The 15,321-nt window shown below is 57.8% G+C and overlaps 1 protein-coding gene across 3 annotated transcripts; it reads right to left on the bottom strand.

The window, feature by feature from the left end:
- Window positions 1–34: 34 nt before the first annotated feature.
- Window positions 35–12,523, bottom strand: SAMD14 (sterile alpha motif domain containing 14; the record flags this gene model as incomplete). Of its 3 annotated transcripts, none has more annotated exons than XM_080826167.1 (9): window positions 35–1,729; window positions 2,605–2,760; window positions 2,844–2,963; window positions 4,168–4,327; window positions 4,409–4,483; window positions 4,583–4,670; window positions 5,434–5,722; window positions 6,214–6,380; window positions 12,475–12,523. In XM_080826167.1, 9 exons carry the CDS (start codon window positions 12,515–12,517, stop codon window positions 1,574–1,576), a joined length of 1,254 nt encoding a protein of 417 aa, XP_080682293.1. In that variant the 3' UTR covers window positions 35–1,573. The 3 variants fall into 3 exon arrangements, with proteins under 3 accessions (XP_080682293.1, XP_080682291.1, XP_080682292.1); XM_080826165.1 differs by having other exon boundaries at window positions 4,117–4,327; window positions 12,475–12,517; XM_080826166.1 differs by having other exon boundaries at window positions 5,434–5,719; window positions 12,475–12,517.
- Between the last annotated feature and the right edge of the window lie 2,798 nt (window positions 12,524–15,321).

Genomic DNA, 15,321 nt, shown 5'->3' with positions numbered 1-15,321 from the left:
CCAGCCTCCCAGCGGGGGCAGACAAAGGTCACTGGCACATCGTAAGTGTTTATTGAAATAAATGGAGTACCACCCTCCCTTCACATGCAGGTGGGTGCCCATACAGCTCCTGATAATTTCAAAGGCCTGGGTGCCTTCCACCCTCCCCACCAGCCCCTCCAGCAGACCCTGATGGTGCCGCTGCCCCCATAGCTCAGTTTCCTGTGTGGCTCCTCTCCCCGTACAGATGGCAGAGAGGAGTAAAGGGCTGAGTCCCAGGGACCAGACCGTGGCCAGAGCAGGGATGGCCTTGGAGCCACGGCCCTGGAGCAGGAATGAGGGGAGTTGGCATGCACTGGGTCCTGTCCGCCACTCTGGGCAGGTGAAGGGGGAGGTGGACTTCTAACCAGAGGGCCCCCAGCCCCGCTGGTCACCAGCCAGTGCTGTACCTGAACGCTTCCTCCTCACAGGATGGATGTCATCCCTGGGCTGCCTGGCCTGACCCTTTGTCATGGCCCAGAGAACCAGAGCCTGCACAGTGTGCCAGTTTTGGAACCCACTGAGACCCTGACAGGGGCCAGAGCAGATGGGGGAAGGCTGATGAACCCTTCCAGTAGATTCCAGGGGAACTCCTAGAGTTTGCCTCTCTACCTGGCTGGGGTGAGGGCTCACCTGTTCAGCGTGACCTAGGCATTGTTTAGGGGTGTCCTCTGTCACACACACCCCCAGCTCCCAAGTTGGCTCTGTCCCCAGAGAGGGCTCAGCCATTCTTTGAGGGAGCAATAGAAGTGGGCCCTGTGTCAGAGAGTAGGTCAAAGACCAGGCCTCGAGTGGGCCCCAGGAGGGGCAGACCTGTATGGATGTCATCTCACCACTGGGACCCACGGGACCAGGAAGGGGAAAGAGAAGGACGTTTTCATCGTCCCTTCCTGCTCCCAAAATCCTGGCCAAGGTTGTGTGGGCTACCCATGCTGCTCTCTGTGCTCTCCCGCCGTGTGGAGGCTAGGAGTCTACCCTGAGTGCGGGCTGCTGCAGCGCCTACCAGCCTCCCCTGGGAGCAGAAGAGAGCTCTCCCAGCACACAGCCACCTTGGAGGGCTGGAGAGGAGTGACTGTTCACTCGCTCCTGCTGAGAGGTTTCCTGCCTCTCTGAGCCCTGGGACCTAGGCCTTATCTCAGAGCCTCTAGAAGGCAGACAGGCCAGCTAGCAGGCAGGTGTCCTAGCTCATGTCTGGCCAGCATGGCCGTGGCCGGAGGGTAGCTGATCAGACTGACCCATGTGCCTCAGGGTTCCCTGACTTGCGTCAACCCTGGCCTCTCTGTCCTCTGCCCATAACCTGCCAGCTCCCCTAGGAACTCTGTGCCAAACAAGTCCTTAAAACTGGATTTATTACTGGGCCCTCTCCTGGGGTCTCCCTTTCTGGGGGATCTGGGTCCAGACAGTGACAGGGTGAGAGAGGGCGTGTACCCCCTGAGAGTGTGGGGCCCGGCCAGCCCAAGCTTGGCGCCCAGGCCCCGCATCCCCGCTGAGGCCTGTGCCCACCGAGCCCGGCGGCCGCCAGCGCCTGGGTGCCAGTGCCTGCCCCCGCCCTCCCCTAGCTCTTCTTGGCCTCCTGCTCCCGGCGCCGGAGCTTCTCCCGCTGCCGTGCGGCCTTCTCCCGGGCCTTGCGCTCCTTCTCAGCGGCGGCTGCCAGCTCCTTTACCTTCCGCTTCACTAGCGTCCGGTCATGCGAGTTGCTGAGCCCCAGGCTCTGGGGAGGAATTCAAGGGTGAGGGAAAGAGCCCCAGAATCCCTCCGGCCCTGGCCAACTCCGGCCCCCCGTTTGCAGTGCCCCAGGTGGGTGTACTCTGCCTGGAGCTGGGCGGGTCCTCCCGAAAGTGTGGCCTCTGCCTCCCAGACGGGCCCGTAGATCAGAACCAGGGCAGGAATTCCAAAGGGGAGCGTTTGGGAAAGAGGATGGAGGGTACCAGACCTTTTGCCCCCTGCCCCCACCCCCGGCAATCCTCGGCTCCCATTCCTCCACTCAGGAGTTCAGCCTTGGCACCATTCTGCCCAGCCCCCAGAGGCCCACAGATGGGGAAATGACTTGCCCAGTGTCACACTGCTAGTCAGTGGCCGAGGCCCCTCCCTACTGCAGAGACTCCCTGGGGGCCTCTCCTCACCACCTCTTGCCTAAGCAATGTAGCAGAGGGTGGGGAACAGGCTAGGAACCTCTCAGTGCAGAGATCTGAGCCCACTCCCCCTCCCTGACTTCCCCTGACTACCAGCAGCCTCCAAGACTGAGAATCAGGCAAGGTGATCAGGCAGAGGTCTGGTTTCTTATGACAGCAAGGGACTCAGAGTTAAGAGTCAGGTGATCTGACTCTTGACAGTCCTAGAGGTCAGTGTTAATCAGGAGCCTCTAGCTGGGGCTTGAAGGTCAAACTGAAGGACGGGGCTCAAGTTTCATGTCCGACAGGGGACCTGTGCTAGAGTGCAAAGATCAGGCCAAGGACCTTGCCCAGGTCAGAGGTCAGGGCAGTGGCCTTAGAGGCAATGAAAGATCAGGGTTTGGGGGGGGAAATCCCAATCCTGGAAGGTTGCCTTGGGCTCCAGCTGGGTCACTGCTCTCCTCCCCTGACACACCTTCAGTTTGCTTCCATCCAGCTGCAGGAGCTGGGGCCCGTCCACCTGCCGCGCAGCGAACTCGGCGACATACTGCTCCAGGTTGAGGCTGTGCAGCCATTGGCCCACCTGCTGGCTGGTCCAGTGGTGGACCGTGGGGAGAGGTTCATCCAGGAACTGGGGTAGAGACCAAGGATGGTGAGGGGGAAGACCTGGCCCGTGGCCTGCGGGCCAACACTCAGAGCCCAGGGCTTGCTTACCTCATCCGAAGACTGGGACAGTGTGTGGTAAGGGTAGGAGCACTTGGTCTCCTGCCGGGGACCACTGGGGATCTTGGGGCTGCTGCTGGGGGGTGTGGAGTCATCACTCAGGGTGGATTCCTAGAGAGGGAGGGTATGAGCTGCTGAGGAAACAGCTCACCTTCAAGCCCAAGGGAGTCCCCCAACCCACTGCTTGCATTTGGATGGAGCTAAGTTGGGGGCTGGGCACCAGGACTTGCTCAGTGCCTCCTAGTCTATGAAGCACTAATGGGAAGCATCAGGATGTAAGACTTCTAGGAGGTCGTGGGGCCAGAAGTGAGGCAGAATAGTTAGCAGGAAAGGCGGAAGTCTCAGACCAGGTGTCGCTTCCTGCAGGCAGCTGACCAGGATTCCCCCAGGCTAGGTCGGGGGTCCTACCTTTGTGCTTCCCCCTCATAGCCCCTAGCACCCTGGCTTCTAAGTGCCTGGGTGGAGATCAGAAGCTCTATGAGGCCCTGGGCTGTCTGTTCACCCTGCTATCCCAGGGCCCAGCACGAGGGAAGGAAGAGACCAAGGGAGTCTACACAGGTAGAGAGGAAATCAGGAAGTCCCAAGTTAGACGGAGCTCTTTCTCCCCTGAATTCCCAGCTTTCTGATCTCCTCAGCCCCAGTAGCACATAAGGAACAACCACAGAACAGGCATGGAGCCCGCATTGAACCCACATGGCAAGTCCCTTCTCTCTGGGCCTTCAGTCGTTCATCCGGACAACTGGGACAAGTGCACCTGCGCTTTGTGAAAGGAAAGCCAAAGCAGCCCTTGGAGCCTTGTCTAGTGTAGAGCGCGGCGTGAGCAGAAGCAGACACTCGTGGCTGCTTCTGTCCCCAACTTCTCCCTGCTTCCTGAGCACTAGCTAGTTTGGGTCCCCTTCATCCCGATTTCCTCCAAGCCTCACCCCACCACACAGGTTGCCCAGCGACTGGGACGACTGGGATGACTAGGATGACTGGGACAACTGGGACGGGACATGGGGAGCCAGGCAGAAGAGTGCGAACGGGGGCAGCCTCAGGCTGGGTGGCTAACGAGGGAAGCCTGGTGCTCAGTGGGTTGGATGTGGTGAATGACTCAGGGGAGGAACTACTCAGAATGTGAATGAGTGAAGAAGCCAATGAATGAACTCAGAGAATGGATGAACTAGTGAATCACAGAATGACTCCATGGATGGACCAACTGGATAGACAAACAGATAGACAAATGGACCCCAGGAATGCCTGGATCCCAGCCCCACCCCCTCACATCACCTGCGTCTGGGGCCCCTGTGGAGGGGCAGGGAAGCCATGGACTCACCTGAGAAGCTGACTTCTTAGGGCTGAAGCCCTCATGTTTAGGGGAGCAGGCGGGCGAGGTGGTGCTGCCAGAGGATGCCGAGCCCTTGCCGCTGTCTGTGAACCAGGAAAAGGGCAGGAACGGGGAGCCCCCTGACCTGCTGGACCCCTCCACTGATTCCCTGTGGAGAGAGCACCCAGCATGGGTGTGGGCACCGCGGGGTGGGCGCCCCATCCCCCCGGAACTACGAGCGGAAGCTTACCTGCTGCCCATGGACAAGCGGTTGCTGCCCTTGTCCTTCCGGCTCTTGCTAGTGGATGCTCGGCGTAAGGTGACCCTGTGAGGGAGGGTGGGGGGGAGTGGGGCGGTGCTGCCCGCTGTGCTACCCTGCCCCCCAAGGCTCCAAGCCTTTGTTTCCGGCCCCTCCTCCACTCACCCCAGGTCCAGGAACTTTCGGCGAGTCTTCTTATCCAGACCGATGGTGGGGCTGGCAGGCTCAGGTGGGCTGGCATCCCGGCTGTCATCTTTTGGGAAAGAGAGGGAAGAAAATAGCCCATGGAGTGACTTGCCTGCCTCCTTCAGCTGCCTCTTTTGACTTAGAAGCAGGCAAGTTGGCTCGGGTGCCCTTCACTAGCTATGCGACTTTGGAGGAATCACTCTACCTCTCTGAGCTTCCTTCATCCCAAATATGAGGCCAACACCTGACCCACAGGAAACAAACCTGCCTATTTCAGGGAATAGCTATGAAAGCCATAAGCAAACCATGAAAAAGTAGGGACCACTACTATTCACTGTTCATTTATCCTGACTGACTTCTAACCCACCTTCCAATCTTGGCTCACATGTCACTTCCTCAGAGAAGCTTTACAGGAGGCTCCCCACGAGGTCATTTCACCCCACTATGTGCTGCCCCCTCCGCGGCCGCAACCGTGCACTTATTACAACTTGTAACTACATATTTAATGAAGGGATGGTTTGATCACTTCTCCCTTAAACTATAAGGAATTATTAGATTGTTTCTCCCCCAAACTGCAAGCCTCTTGAGGGCAAAGAGTGCCTCTGTTTCCCTGTGTGTCCCAGTGCCCAACAGTGACATAGTTGGCTCTGGGTAAGTGATGGAGGAAGCCACAGTGTGTTGTCCCCCCACCCCCACCCCTTCCTCGTCCCTCACCGCCCTGCCCAACTTGGTACAACCCTCTGCATGGCGGGGGTGGGGGTGAAAGACCGGCGGGGCCGCTGCAGTCCCAGAGCTCGCCAGCAGGGGGCGCCGCACCGGCTGCCACTCACCTTCGCTGTGGGGCTCCGCGCGCGGGTGGCGGCGCACGAAGCTGGGCGAGCTGTCGGAGGAGGGCGCGGAGCGGGGCGGCGAGCAGGAGGCGGCGGCCAGGCCCTCGTGCGAGGCGGCGTTGTGCAGGGGCCGGTAGCGTGTGAGCGGCGAGGGCGGGGGCTCGTCTTCATCCAGGCTGCGCCGCAACCCCGGAGGCTCCAGGCAGAAAGAGCCCCCGGCCGGGGACCCTGGACCCGAGTGCAGAGGCGAGCGCAGCCGGTGCAGGGGGCTCCCGCATCCGTCGGTCACCTGGGGGAAGGGGCGGCTGCTCACTGCCAACCTTCTTCCCCGCTTCCCCAGGGGCTGGGAGTTGGTTTCACCCTGCAAACTGCGAGGGAGCCTCTGGAGCGAGAAGCCTGGACTGGGGTCCTGGGAAGGGAGGCTTGTCCTTGTGCCCACGGTCCATGGGGGTGGCTGGGCAGTGAGAAGTGGGAGCGGGGGGGGGGGCCTTCAGTCACGTAGGCTGGGGTCGAATCCCATTTCCCTCACTCCCTAACTGTGTGAGTTTGTTACTGAACCTCTCGGAGCCTCAGTTTCCCCACATGTAAGATGGGAATGATAATACCTTCCTTAAAAGTTTCAGGCGAACCAGAATGAATGCAGGTAATCCCTGTTTGCCTTACTATGTCAGAAGTCTGGGACTAAAAAAAAAAAAAAAAAGTCTGGGACTGTGGTTTCCCTGGAGAAGGGTTTGGAGGGATTTTCGGGGTGGGGGCAATGATTGGGTGGGTTGTCCCCACCTTGCCTCCTGGCCCATCGGAGCCTTCACCATCCTCTGCAGAGCTGGCGCTGTCCCGAAGCCTGGAGCGGGAGGGCCGGTGTCTCCGGCCCTTGGCCAGTAGTTGGGCTCGGGCCTTGTGTAAACTGCTGTCCAGTCTGACGGTCTCTGGCACAGCCAAGTCCAGGTCTGTGAACCAGGTGAAGGGGACAGAGACCAGACACGTGAGGACAGCAAGCCCAGAGGCCCCCGCCCTCAGGCCTCCAGCACTCACACCCCCAGACATTCCACAAAGGTTTGAGCGCCCAGCACAGGGAGTACCAACGAGAGGCAGAGTGGGGTCCCTCACAGTCTCGGAGAAAGCCAGACACATCAGCACAGAAATATAGCAGTGTGGTGGGACCTCTCACAGGCACAGAGGAGGACAGGACAGTCCTGTTTGGATGGGTCAGGGGAGGGAGCACCAAAGCCAGTCTAAGGTTGGGTGGGAGTTTGCAAGAGAGGAGGCTGGTGAGTGGGTGTGCAATGCTGGGCAGAAGGGAAGTGCGGGGGTGGGGGGGCGCCCCTTCCAGGGCTCCTGGAGGGTAGGTTTGTGGAGAGGGCTGGGGATGAGACCAGACCAATGACAGTAATAACAGCTACCACTTAAGAAGAGCCTACTATGTGCCAGAATGTTCATACATTACCTCATCTACTCAAAACAACCCAGGGAGCTAGGGACCGCGGTTACACACAATTTACGGCTGAGCCAACTAAGGCTCAGAGAGGTTCAGTCTCTCGCCTGCAGCCACCAGCTAGCAGTGGTCTGGGCTCTGAGCCCGACTGACCGCGCTGGGACCCTGGCCTGCTGTGCCATACCCAGATCTGCACTCAGACCCAGACCTGCTGAATGGGAACACAGTAGTGGCATCAAGGAAAACCCAGTCCCCACGCGGCCAGCCTGCCTCTCCCATCCTGGGGGTCCGTGGTGCGGGGCTGGGTCCCGGGTGAAGACAAAGAAGAGTAGGCAAAGCCAATGGACTGTGCGTAAAACCGACTGCTCCTAGTTTCTCTTCCTACTTGCTCCCCGTGGGGAATGAAGCCTTCGCTCTGCAGTGTCCCCAAGCGTGGGGTCTCCAGACAGAGGAGGTTCTTTCCAACTCCCAGCACAGGTTAAGACCTTTCTTCCCCACTCCCCTGCCCCACCATCTCATGGTTCTGCCATCCCATCACTCATGCTGGTCCAGCTTTGCCTGCTCCTCTTTCTCTTGTCTGCAGATACCCCCCAAGCCACTCCAGTTGCTGGCCTGGTTTCACTATCACCTACTGGTTCAGCCCTGAGCCCCACTGAATTCCAAGCTTGGGCACCTCAGGACCCACCAGGGAACTTGCCGGGTCAAACACACCCCAGTCCTCAAATAATCCATCGGAATGAACCCACCACCTTGCTTCAGACTGGCTTCCCCTTTGCCCCTCGGCTCCATGAAAGGCCCGTCCACCCGATGCAAACAGCCCCGAGCTATGCTTTGCCCCCAGCCCCAGCTCCAGCCAGGAGATCCCAGGTCGGCTGCCTCCTGGCCCCCTCCCCTTGGATGTGCCACGGGCAGCTTCGGTGTCTGTATCTGGCTGTGACTGGCAGCTCCATCTCCCCGATGGCTCAGGCCAAGTGCTGGAGTCGCCCTTGACTCTCTTTCCCTCCCACTCTCCAAACTCATCTAGCGACAATTCCTGTTAGCTCTACTTTCGAAATACATCTAGACATACTGAAATATTTATGGCGAAATGGTATGATGTTTTGGATGAGGTTCAAATTAGTCCAGGGCAATGGCAGCGGGTAGAGGTGGAAGGCCGGCCACGACCCGATGAGCCTTGAGTGACAGTCCCAGAGTGCACGATGGAATGCATTTGGCTTGTCTCTGTACTTCTCACTTCCCGCAATAAAACTGCTGTTTCCCTGTGTCTGTGTGTGCACACATGCACATGTGTGCAGACACACGGAGAGGAAGAGGAGAGAGAGCAGGGAAAGAAGGGAAAAGAGGAGAGGAAGGGAAGGGAGAGAAGGGGGGTAGGAGGAGAAATCAGGGGAAGAGAGAGGAGAGGGGGACACACAGCCTCCCTGGTCTAGATCACTATCACCTCCTGCCTCAGTTATTACAGAAGCCTCCCAGCTGGTCTTCCCTTTTGCTCCCTTTCCCACTTACGGTCTATTTTCAACACCACAGCAACCAGAGTGATCCTGATAAAACATGTCAGCCCTTGTCACTACTGTGCTCAGAATCCTCCGGGGACTTCCATCTTGCAGAGTAACTGCCAAGTTCTCCCAGGGGCCTTCCGGATTCAGTCTGTTCTCCTCTTACCACTCTGGGCTTCTAGTTCTCTCCCTCTTGCTCCCTCTACTCTGGCCATGCTAGCCTCCTGGGTCTTCCTCACACAAGCCTCACTGTACCTCAGGGCCTTTGCACTTCCTCTTCCCTTTACCTGCAAGACTCTTGCCACAGATTTCTACAGGGTTCTGTCCTTTGCCTCCTTCAGGCCTTTGCTTAAATGCTTTCTCTCACTGATGACTTTACTGATCACTCATTGTACAGTTCCCCCCAGATCCCCAACCTGGTTTTTCCCTGCATCATGTGTCATTCTCTGGCATGCTGTCTATTTTACTGACTTAGCTCATTGTCTCTCTGCTCGTTAGAATGTCAGCTCTGTGAGGGCAGACATTCCTCTATTTTGTTCACTGCTCTCACCCAGAATTGGTGTTTGGCATGTAGTAGGTGCTTAGAAAATGGGATTTTAATGAAGAAAAAAAAAAAAACCCACATAGTTCTGTTGATTTGCCTTCCTCACAGCCCTGGAACCTGGCCTCTCCCCTCCCTGGGGACTGAACTGCCTTACTCAGGTCTTCACCGGTCCCTCCCCCAAGCTTGGCCTCAGCCTCCAGGCATCCTGCCTTGGGCATCCTGTCACTTGGGCAGGCTGACTCCAGAGGCTCTCCCTGCCTCGGGCCTCCAGTCGGCCTCCCTCCCCACTTCCCACAGGCTAGAGGAAACTTTCTAAAGCACTTTTCTGACTGGTCCTATAACTGCTTGCTTTTGAAACCCAGGATGAGGCTGAGGAGTGGTGAAGGGGTCCCAAAGCCAATAACACGAAGTCTATGCCCCTCAGCCCTCCAGTTGGGCCCCGGTGGGCAGGGGGGTTCCAGGTCACCCCTTCTGTGTTCCCCACATTTCCTCCTCTGTACAGCAGAGGAGGAGCCGGCTGGCCGGGGCTGAATCCAGTTCTGCCATTTGCTGCCTGGGTGACTCTGGGCAAGTTCCTTTCATTTAGGGATTGGCTTCCTCATCAGTAAAATGGGGTCAAAAGAGGAGGTTGTGTGAGTGTCAAATAAGAGGACCCAGGTACAGTGCTTCGACAGAATGCCTGTTGCTGTGCGCCCAGCGAGAACGAGCTGGGAGCGGTGCTAACCTGCTGACCCCACTGCGCTCCCTGTCTCCACCTTCCTTTCCTGCCTCTGACCTTGCGCTTCTTCAGCGCGCTAGGTGCCACGACCTCCCACCCCTTCCTTGTCTGTCCCCTCAAAGCCCTCCTTTCCCCAGCCCTGAGGGACACCTGCACCTCTGCAGGTCTGGCAAGAGGATCTGGTCAGAAGCAACCGTCCCGTTCGCCCATCCGCACAATGCAGAGGGGCGAGCTGGGGACCCAGAGAGCCTGGGGTCGAGCCTGGGGGAGAGCCGGGGCTCAGTCGGTGTTGAGGAAGCCAAGTTACACTTCGGGGCCAGTGCACAGCCCCGCAGAGATGGCCTCAAGGCACAGGGAAGCGCTGATGCCCACAGGGTCACATGGTCACATCCATCACATCCGTCACATCCATATCCAGTGCTCCTCTGCGGGGCACTCCTCCCCAGGACATGCTCCTCATCCAGGCACTCAGGCCCTGTGAGGGCAGTGACTCTATCCCTGGGGCCTCGCACGCACAGAGTCTGGTACACGGTGGGGTCCCTGGGGTATTTGCGGAGGGGAAGAAAGAGACAGGCAGGGGCTGGGGGCTCTATTTTAGATGAGGCAGTCTGGCTGAGGTCTGGGAGACGGGAAAGAGCCAAGGCAGTAGGAAGAACAAGGAGCTTTCTAAGAAGAAGGGATGGTGTGGGCCAGTGCAGCCTGCAAGGAGAGGGGACTGGCCTGGCCGCAGGGGAGGGTGGACCCCCGCAGGGCCTGCTGCAGGTGTCCAGAGGCAGCAGTGGGGGTTTGGCGAGAGGAGAGGTCCTGTCAAAGGACTGCTGTTTGGGACCCCAGCCTTGACACCATTCCTCCAGCTCCTTCCTGGCCCCTGGTTTGCTTCTGGCGTTTCCAGGCCCTGGGGCTGAGCTGAGGAAGGGAGCCTTCTGTCCCCTGCTCCCCAGCGACATGGCATCTCCAAGCACTATCTGCAAGCAGAAAGGACTGAGGACAGAACAGAATAATAAAGGCTAATACTGACTGAGCTCTCGTTGTGCTAGGCACCGGTTCTAAGAGCTTCACAATTACTAGCTCATTTAAACTCCCCACAACCCTAGGAGGAAGAGACTCCAGGAATCCCCAAGGCAGCCTTAATCTGCCCCAGGGAAGGGAGGAGCCAGGGTTCCAGGCAGGCTGACTCCAGAGGCTCAGTGTGTAAGGACCGAGCCTGCTACCTCTTCTGAGGCTTGACATGGGAGCAGCTCGTGAGTCCAACCCCTCATTTTGCAGGTGGGGAAACCGAGGCTCGGAGAAGAAAGGTTTGGCCAGAGGTGCAGAGGGAGTTAAGGAAGCATCCAGGCCTCCTGGATCCCAGACTAGTGTTCTTCCTGCTCTGGGCGGTGGGGCAGGGAGCTGCCCACCATCCTCTCCGTGGTGCCCAGACTCTCAGGGCCAGGGAGGGGGGCCCTTCTCCTGACTCTGGGCCACATCTGGACTGCAGGTAGCTCATCTTGGAGGGTCTTAGGGAGTAAAGGGACCCCTAGGGGGCTGAGGCATTTCTGAGGCAAGGTCGGGGCCTGCCTCACCTCTGGTCCCCCGCTCTACCTGCCTGCCTGGCTTTCCTCCATCTCAGGGTGGGTCAGTCTCTGTAGGTCTTTCTCTTCCCAGCCCTGGGCAGTGGGGAGTCATGAATATTTAATTGCCTTGCCCGTCAGGAAGCAGGCCAGGCAGCCAGCTACCTCAGCAGGTCCGGGAGAAGGAAAACAGGAAGAGTTGGGGCTGGGGGTGGGAATGGAGGCCCAGAAGCCTAGGAGAGGGGGAGCTCGCTTCTATTGGGCCAGGCCTGGTGCAGATGGTGAGACCCAAGAGTCTGAGGCCCAGAGCTGGCTGGAGGCTGGGGGAGTCCGGGGCCCCAGGGAGGCCAGGGAAAACAGCGTTCCTGGGAGCTGGGAGGCATGTGGCCGCACAGGGGAGAAGGTGGTGAGCTGGGGAGGGGGAGGAGGAGAGGGAAGAGAAGGGAGAGATGAGAAGCCAGGAGCCCCCTGAGGCTGTGCACACCAACATGAGTCCCAAGGGCTATACACATGCTACAGGCATTGGGCAAGGGCTTCTGTCTCAACCTCTCCCTCCATGTTCCTCGTGGTCCTCCAAGTTCCTTATTCCCTGACTCCTCCACCAAATCCAGCTGGGAACCAGTCTTTCCACCCCTGTGCATACTGGGAACCAGCCTTTCCGCCCCAGTGCATGCTGGGAACTCTGCCCTGCCCCCCCAGGGGGGGGGTTTGCCCACGCTACCCCCAATGGAAAGATGGCAGGGGGTACACGATGGAGCAGGCAGGTGTGTGCCTGCACACCACCCCCCCATGTGTCCAGAGCGGGCCGGCCTGGGGGCACTGAGACTCTGTGTTCTGTGCATTTGATTTCCACACATATCCTGTAGGCTGAGGGCCGTTACCATTCAATATGGCCATAATGGCTGTCACTTGGGCTGGGATACAGGTGTACGGCCACCCAGTCCGGACTTCTAGTCCCAGCTCTGCCACTAACCTGCCACGTGATCTTTAAAGCAAGCCACTTGGGTACTCTGTGCTCTCGGCTCCTTGTCTGTACAATGGGCACGCCTCTTGGCCTTATTGTGGGGTATAAGCGACATTGTGAGTTGGGGGTTTGGCCCAGCACCTGGCATGAGGCAGCACTTCATAAATGGAGACCCTTAATCGTCATGGTTGTCCTTAGCATAGAGTGCCATGGCAGAGACTCAGGCGGCCAGGCCACAATACACACACACAAAGGCACAAAGACACACACTGAAGTCCCAGAGGGAATCCCCCCAGTGCCGGTGGCCTTGGCTAGAGTTAGAGCAAACAGAACTTACCAAAAACCTCATCCGCAGGTTCTCGTAGCTTTGAAGAAGCCATGACTCGAGAGAGCTGAGGGAAGAGAGAGAGATGATGGATAAGAGGTTCAGGTTGGTGGAGGGAGACAAGGGGGCTGCCCCTGGCTGCCTATTCCTGGCCTTCTGGTCCCTCACCTTCCCCTCGAACTCCTGCTCCAGCCCCTTGGAGAAGAAGTCATCGGAACCACAGCCCGGAGGATGGGAGTTGGGGCAGAAAGCAGACATGGGAGAGTAAGGGCAGAAGCAAATTCAGAGTGTAGACACAGGCTGAGTCCTGTGGTTTTGGTCAGGCTCATTTACTGTGTGCATTCACATGGCTCACTGAACCTCCCCTCCCCATCAATGTCTTGGGTCTTTCCATCATCAGCATTCCTTCAAAACGTTTGATCATCATAAACTGTCCAACAGCAAACCTGGGAGGGATCTTGGGAGATGATTAAATGCAATCCTCTCATTTTCCAAATAAAGAAACAGAGGGAAGAATGACTGGCTTAAGGTCACATAACAAGGCGATGGCAAACTCAGGAGCAGAATCCAGGTCCTTCCATCCATCCCTCCACCCATCCATCCACCCTCCCATCTCTGCATCCATCAGCTCATTCTAGTCCCCCCGTCCATCATGCCGTCCATCACCCAGTCCTGCCTGCCCCTGTCACTGGTGTGCCCCTGCACACCCCCCGTCACTGGTGTGCTCACCACCTGCCTTTGAACATGAGCTGTTTGGGAACCTGGCACCATCAGCAGAGCCCCTGTTCTTGACAGACTCGCAGTTCTCCCCGTTCCAGACAGACTCACAGATGCAGAAGGGTATGAGGAGTACTCACAGCAACACAATGGACAAATCTTTGTGCTGCAAGTATGTTCTGGCAGGAAGTGAGACGGCTTGGGACTTGGTTTGGTTTTGCTTTTTGGTGGGAAGCAAGAAGGGAGGCAGGTGGGGAAGCGGGACGGACACAGCTGAAACAATCTGGGCAGGCTTCCCAGCAGAGGCAGGATGGCAGCAGCCCTAAACCAAGGCCTGGGGTGAGAGGGGAAGGGGAATACCAAGCAAGGGGGGACAAGGGAATGGGGGTTGGGGGTGGGGGAAGCTCAGAGGCAGGGGCACGCTGCAGGGCTGGGACATGATTTCCAGTTACTGCTGACACTCAGGTGCCCATGAGCAGGGCAGGGTGCTGGGCTAGACATGCAATTGACAGGCATGGGAAGGCTAGGCCTCATGCTTGCTGGGGTCTTTTCCAACATTCCTCTCCTGATATTACATACACATCATCTCACAGTGAGCCGTGTGGGCTTGAGATTCTTAGTATGCCCACTTTACAGATGGGAAAACTGAGGTGCAAGAGAGAAGAGGCGGAATTCAAACTCCACCTGTCTCCTGCCCTCCAGCCTTATCCTGGGGGATGGTCTGCAATTTTGGAGGGGTGCACATGAGGAGAGGACCCTGCAGGGAGAAGGGAGAAAGGGAGAGGAAGGGGAGCTGGCCATCCTGTCTAGGACTGGGAAAAGCTTCTAAACTATCTCCACCCCAAGCTCCATGGATGATGCTTGGGGCTGAAAGCAGGAAATGAGGTGTGAGAAAGGGCCAGGGGACATGGGCCCTCCAAGAACTCTCTTGCCATTCTTGAACTCTGGGTGCTAGTAGCAAAGAAATTCTAGAACCTCTCTTCCTGCCTGAAGGGCCATATTGGAAAGAGGCTGCCCCTACGAATGAGTAAAATTCCCTCGTTCAATCACAAAGCCTCAGCTGACCAGGACCCGGCTGCCCCCTCCTCCAGAAAGCTGTCCTAGACAGCCCACCCTCTTCCCATTTGTCCACACAATTTCTAAATTCACCCTTTCCCAACCACTGGAAAATAGGGGTTTTTCATACTTCACGGATTCCCTAATATGGGTCAGATCTCCTCTGCATCAGATGAGAGCTCCCTGAGGAGAAGGGAGGGTATTCCCATAAGATTAGGGACCCTCTCAAGATAAGAACGGCTTCCCCCATCAGAAGGGAGGCTCTCTGAGGCCAGTAGTGGTGCCTCCTCTCTTACATTAGCTGAGAATGGAGATCCCATGTGTTCTTTATTCAAAGTCCCAGTCCAGGGTGAAGACCCCCTTGTGGACAGAGTCTTTCGGGTATCCTCTGGGGGTAGGCTGGGCCTTCCAGTCCACACCTGTGTCTAATCCATCCTGATTCAGCACAAATGGCTTTCTTTCCCTCCATCAGCTCCCTGGGTGTGTTTGGGGGATCCATTCTACACTGTTCCATGGGGAACCCTGGGAAGCAGGCCATCCAAGAGGTCACCAGGCCCCTCTCACCAAAACAGAAATTTGGAGAAGCCCCCCTCCACCTTCACCCTCCTACACACACACACACACACACACTCATGGGTACACATTTAACCAGGAACTGCCACGAGGTGGAAATGAACATATCCCTCAGGACACAGTCTGGGCACCAGGGCTACCAGGCCACTCTTTCCTCCAAAAGCTTCCAATTCCCAGAGGAGTAGCACCTGTGACCTTTGACTCTTCTCTGGGAGCACAGGAGGCTTCCTGAGAGCCAGGGAAGGAGAAAGAGAAAAGGATGCACAAGCCCCAGAGGGGAGTGGGAAGTAGGAACAGAGACAGACAGGTTGGTGGAGACTGTCCACCGAGCTGCAGAGAGAGGGAAGGGCAGGAAAGAGATGTGTTGGGCGGAGGAAGCAGTGCTGGAGACCGGGGTCCCTTGGCCCGGTTCGGACTGAGGCCCCAGGGAGGGCTTCGAGGAGAGAGCCAAGGGGCGGTTGTAGGGAGAGGCGCGGGCCCCAGCGGGGCAGGGAAGAGGAAGGGGGCCCAGGA

This window comes from Martes martes (assembly GCF_963455335.1).
Source record: "Martes martes genome assembly, chromosome: 16".
Classification (NCBI taxonomy): Eukaryota; Metazoa; Chordata; class Mammalia; order Carnivora; family Mustelidae; genus Martes; species Martes martes.
The sequence above is the reverse complement of the archived record's forward strand: the minus strand, read 5'-3'. Positions and strand labels throughout refer to the sequence as shown.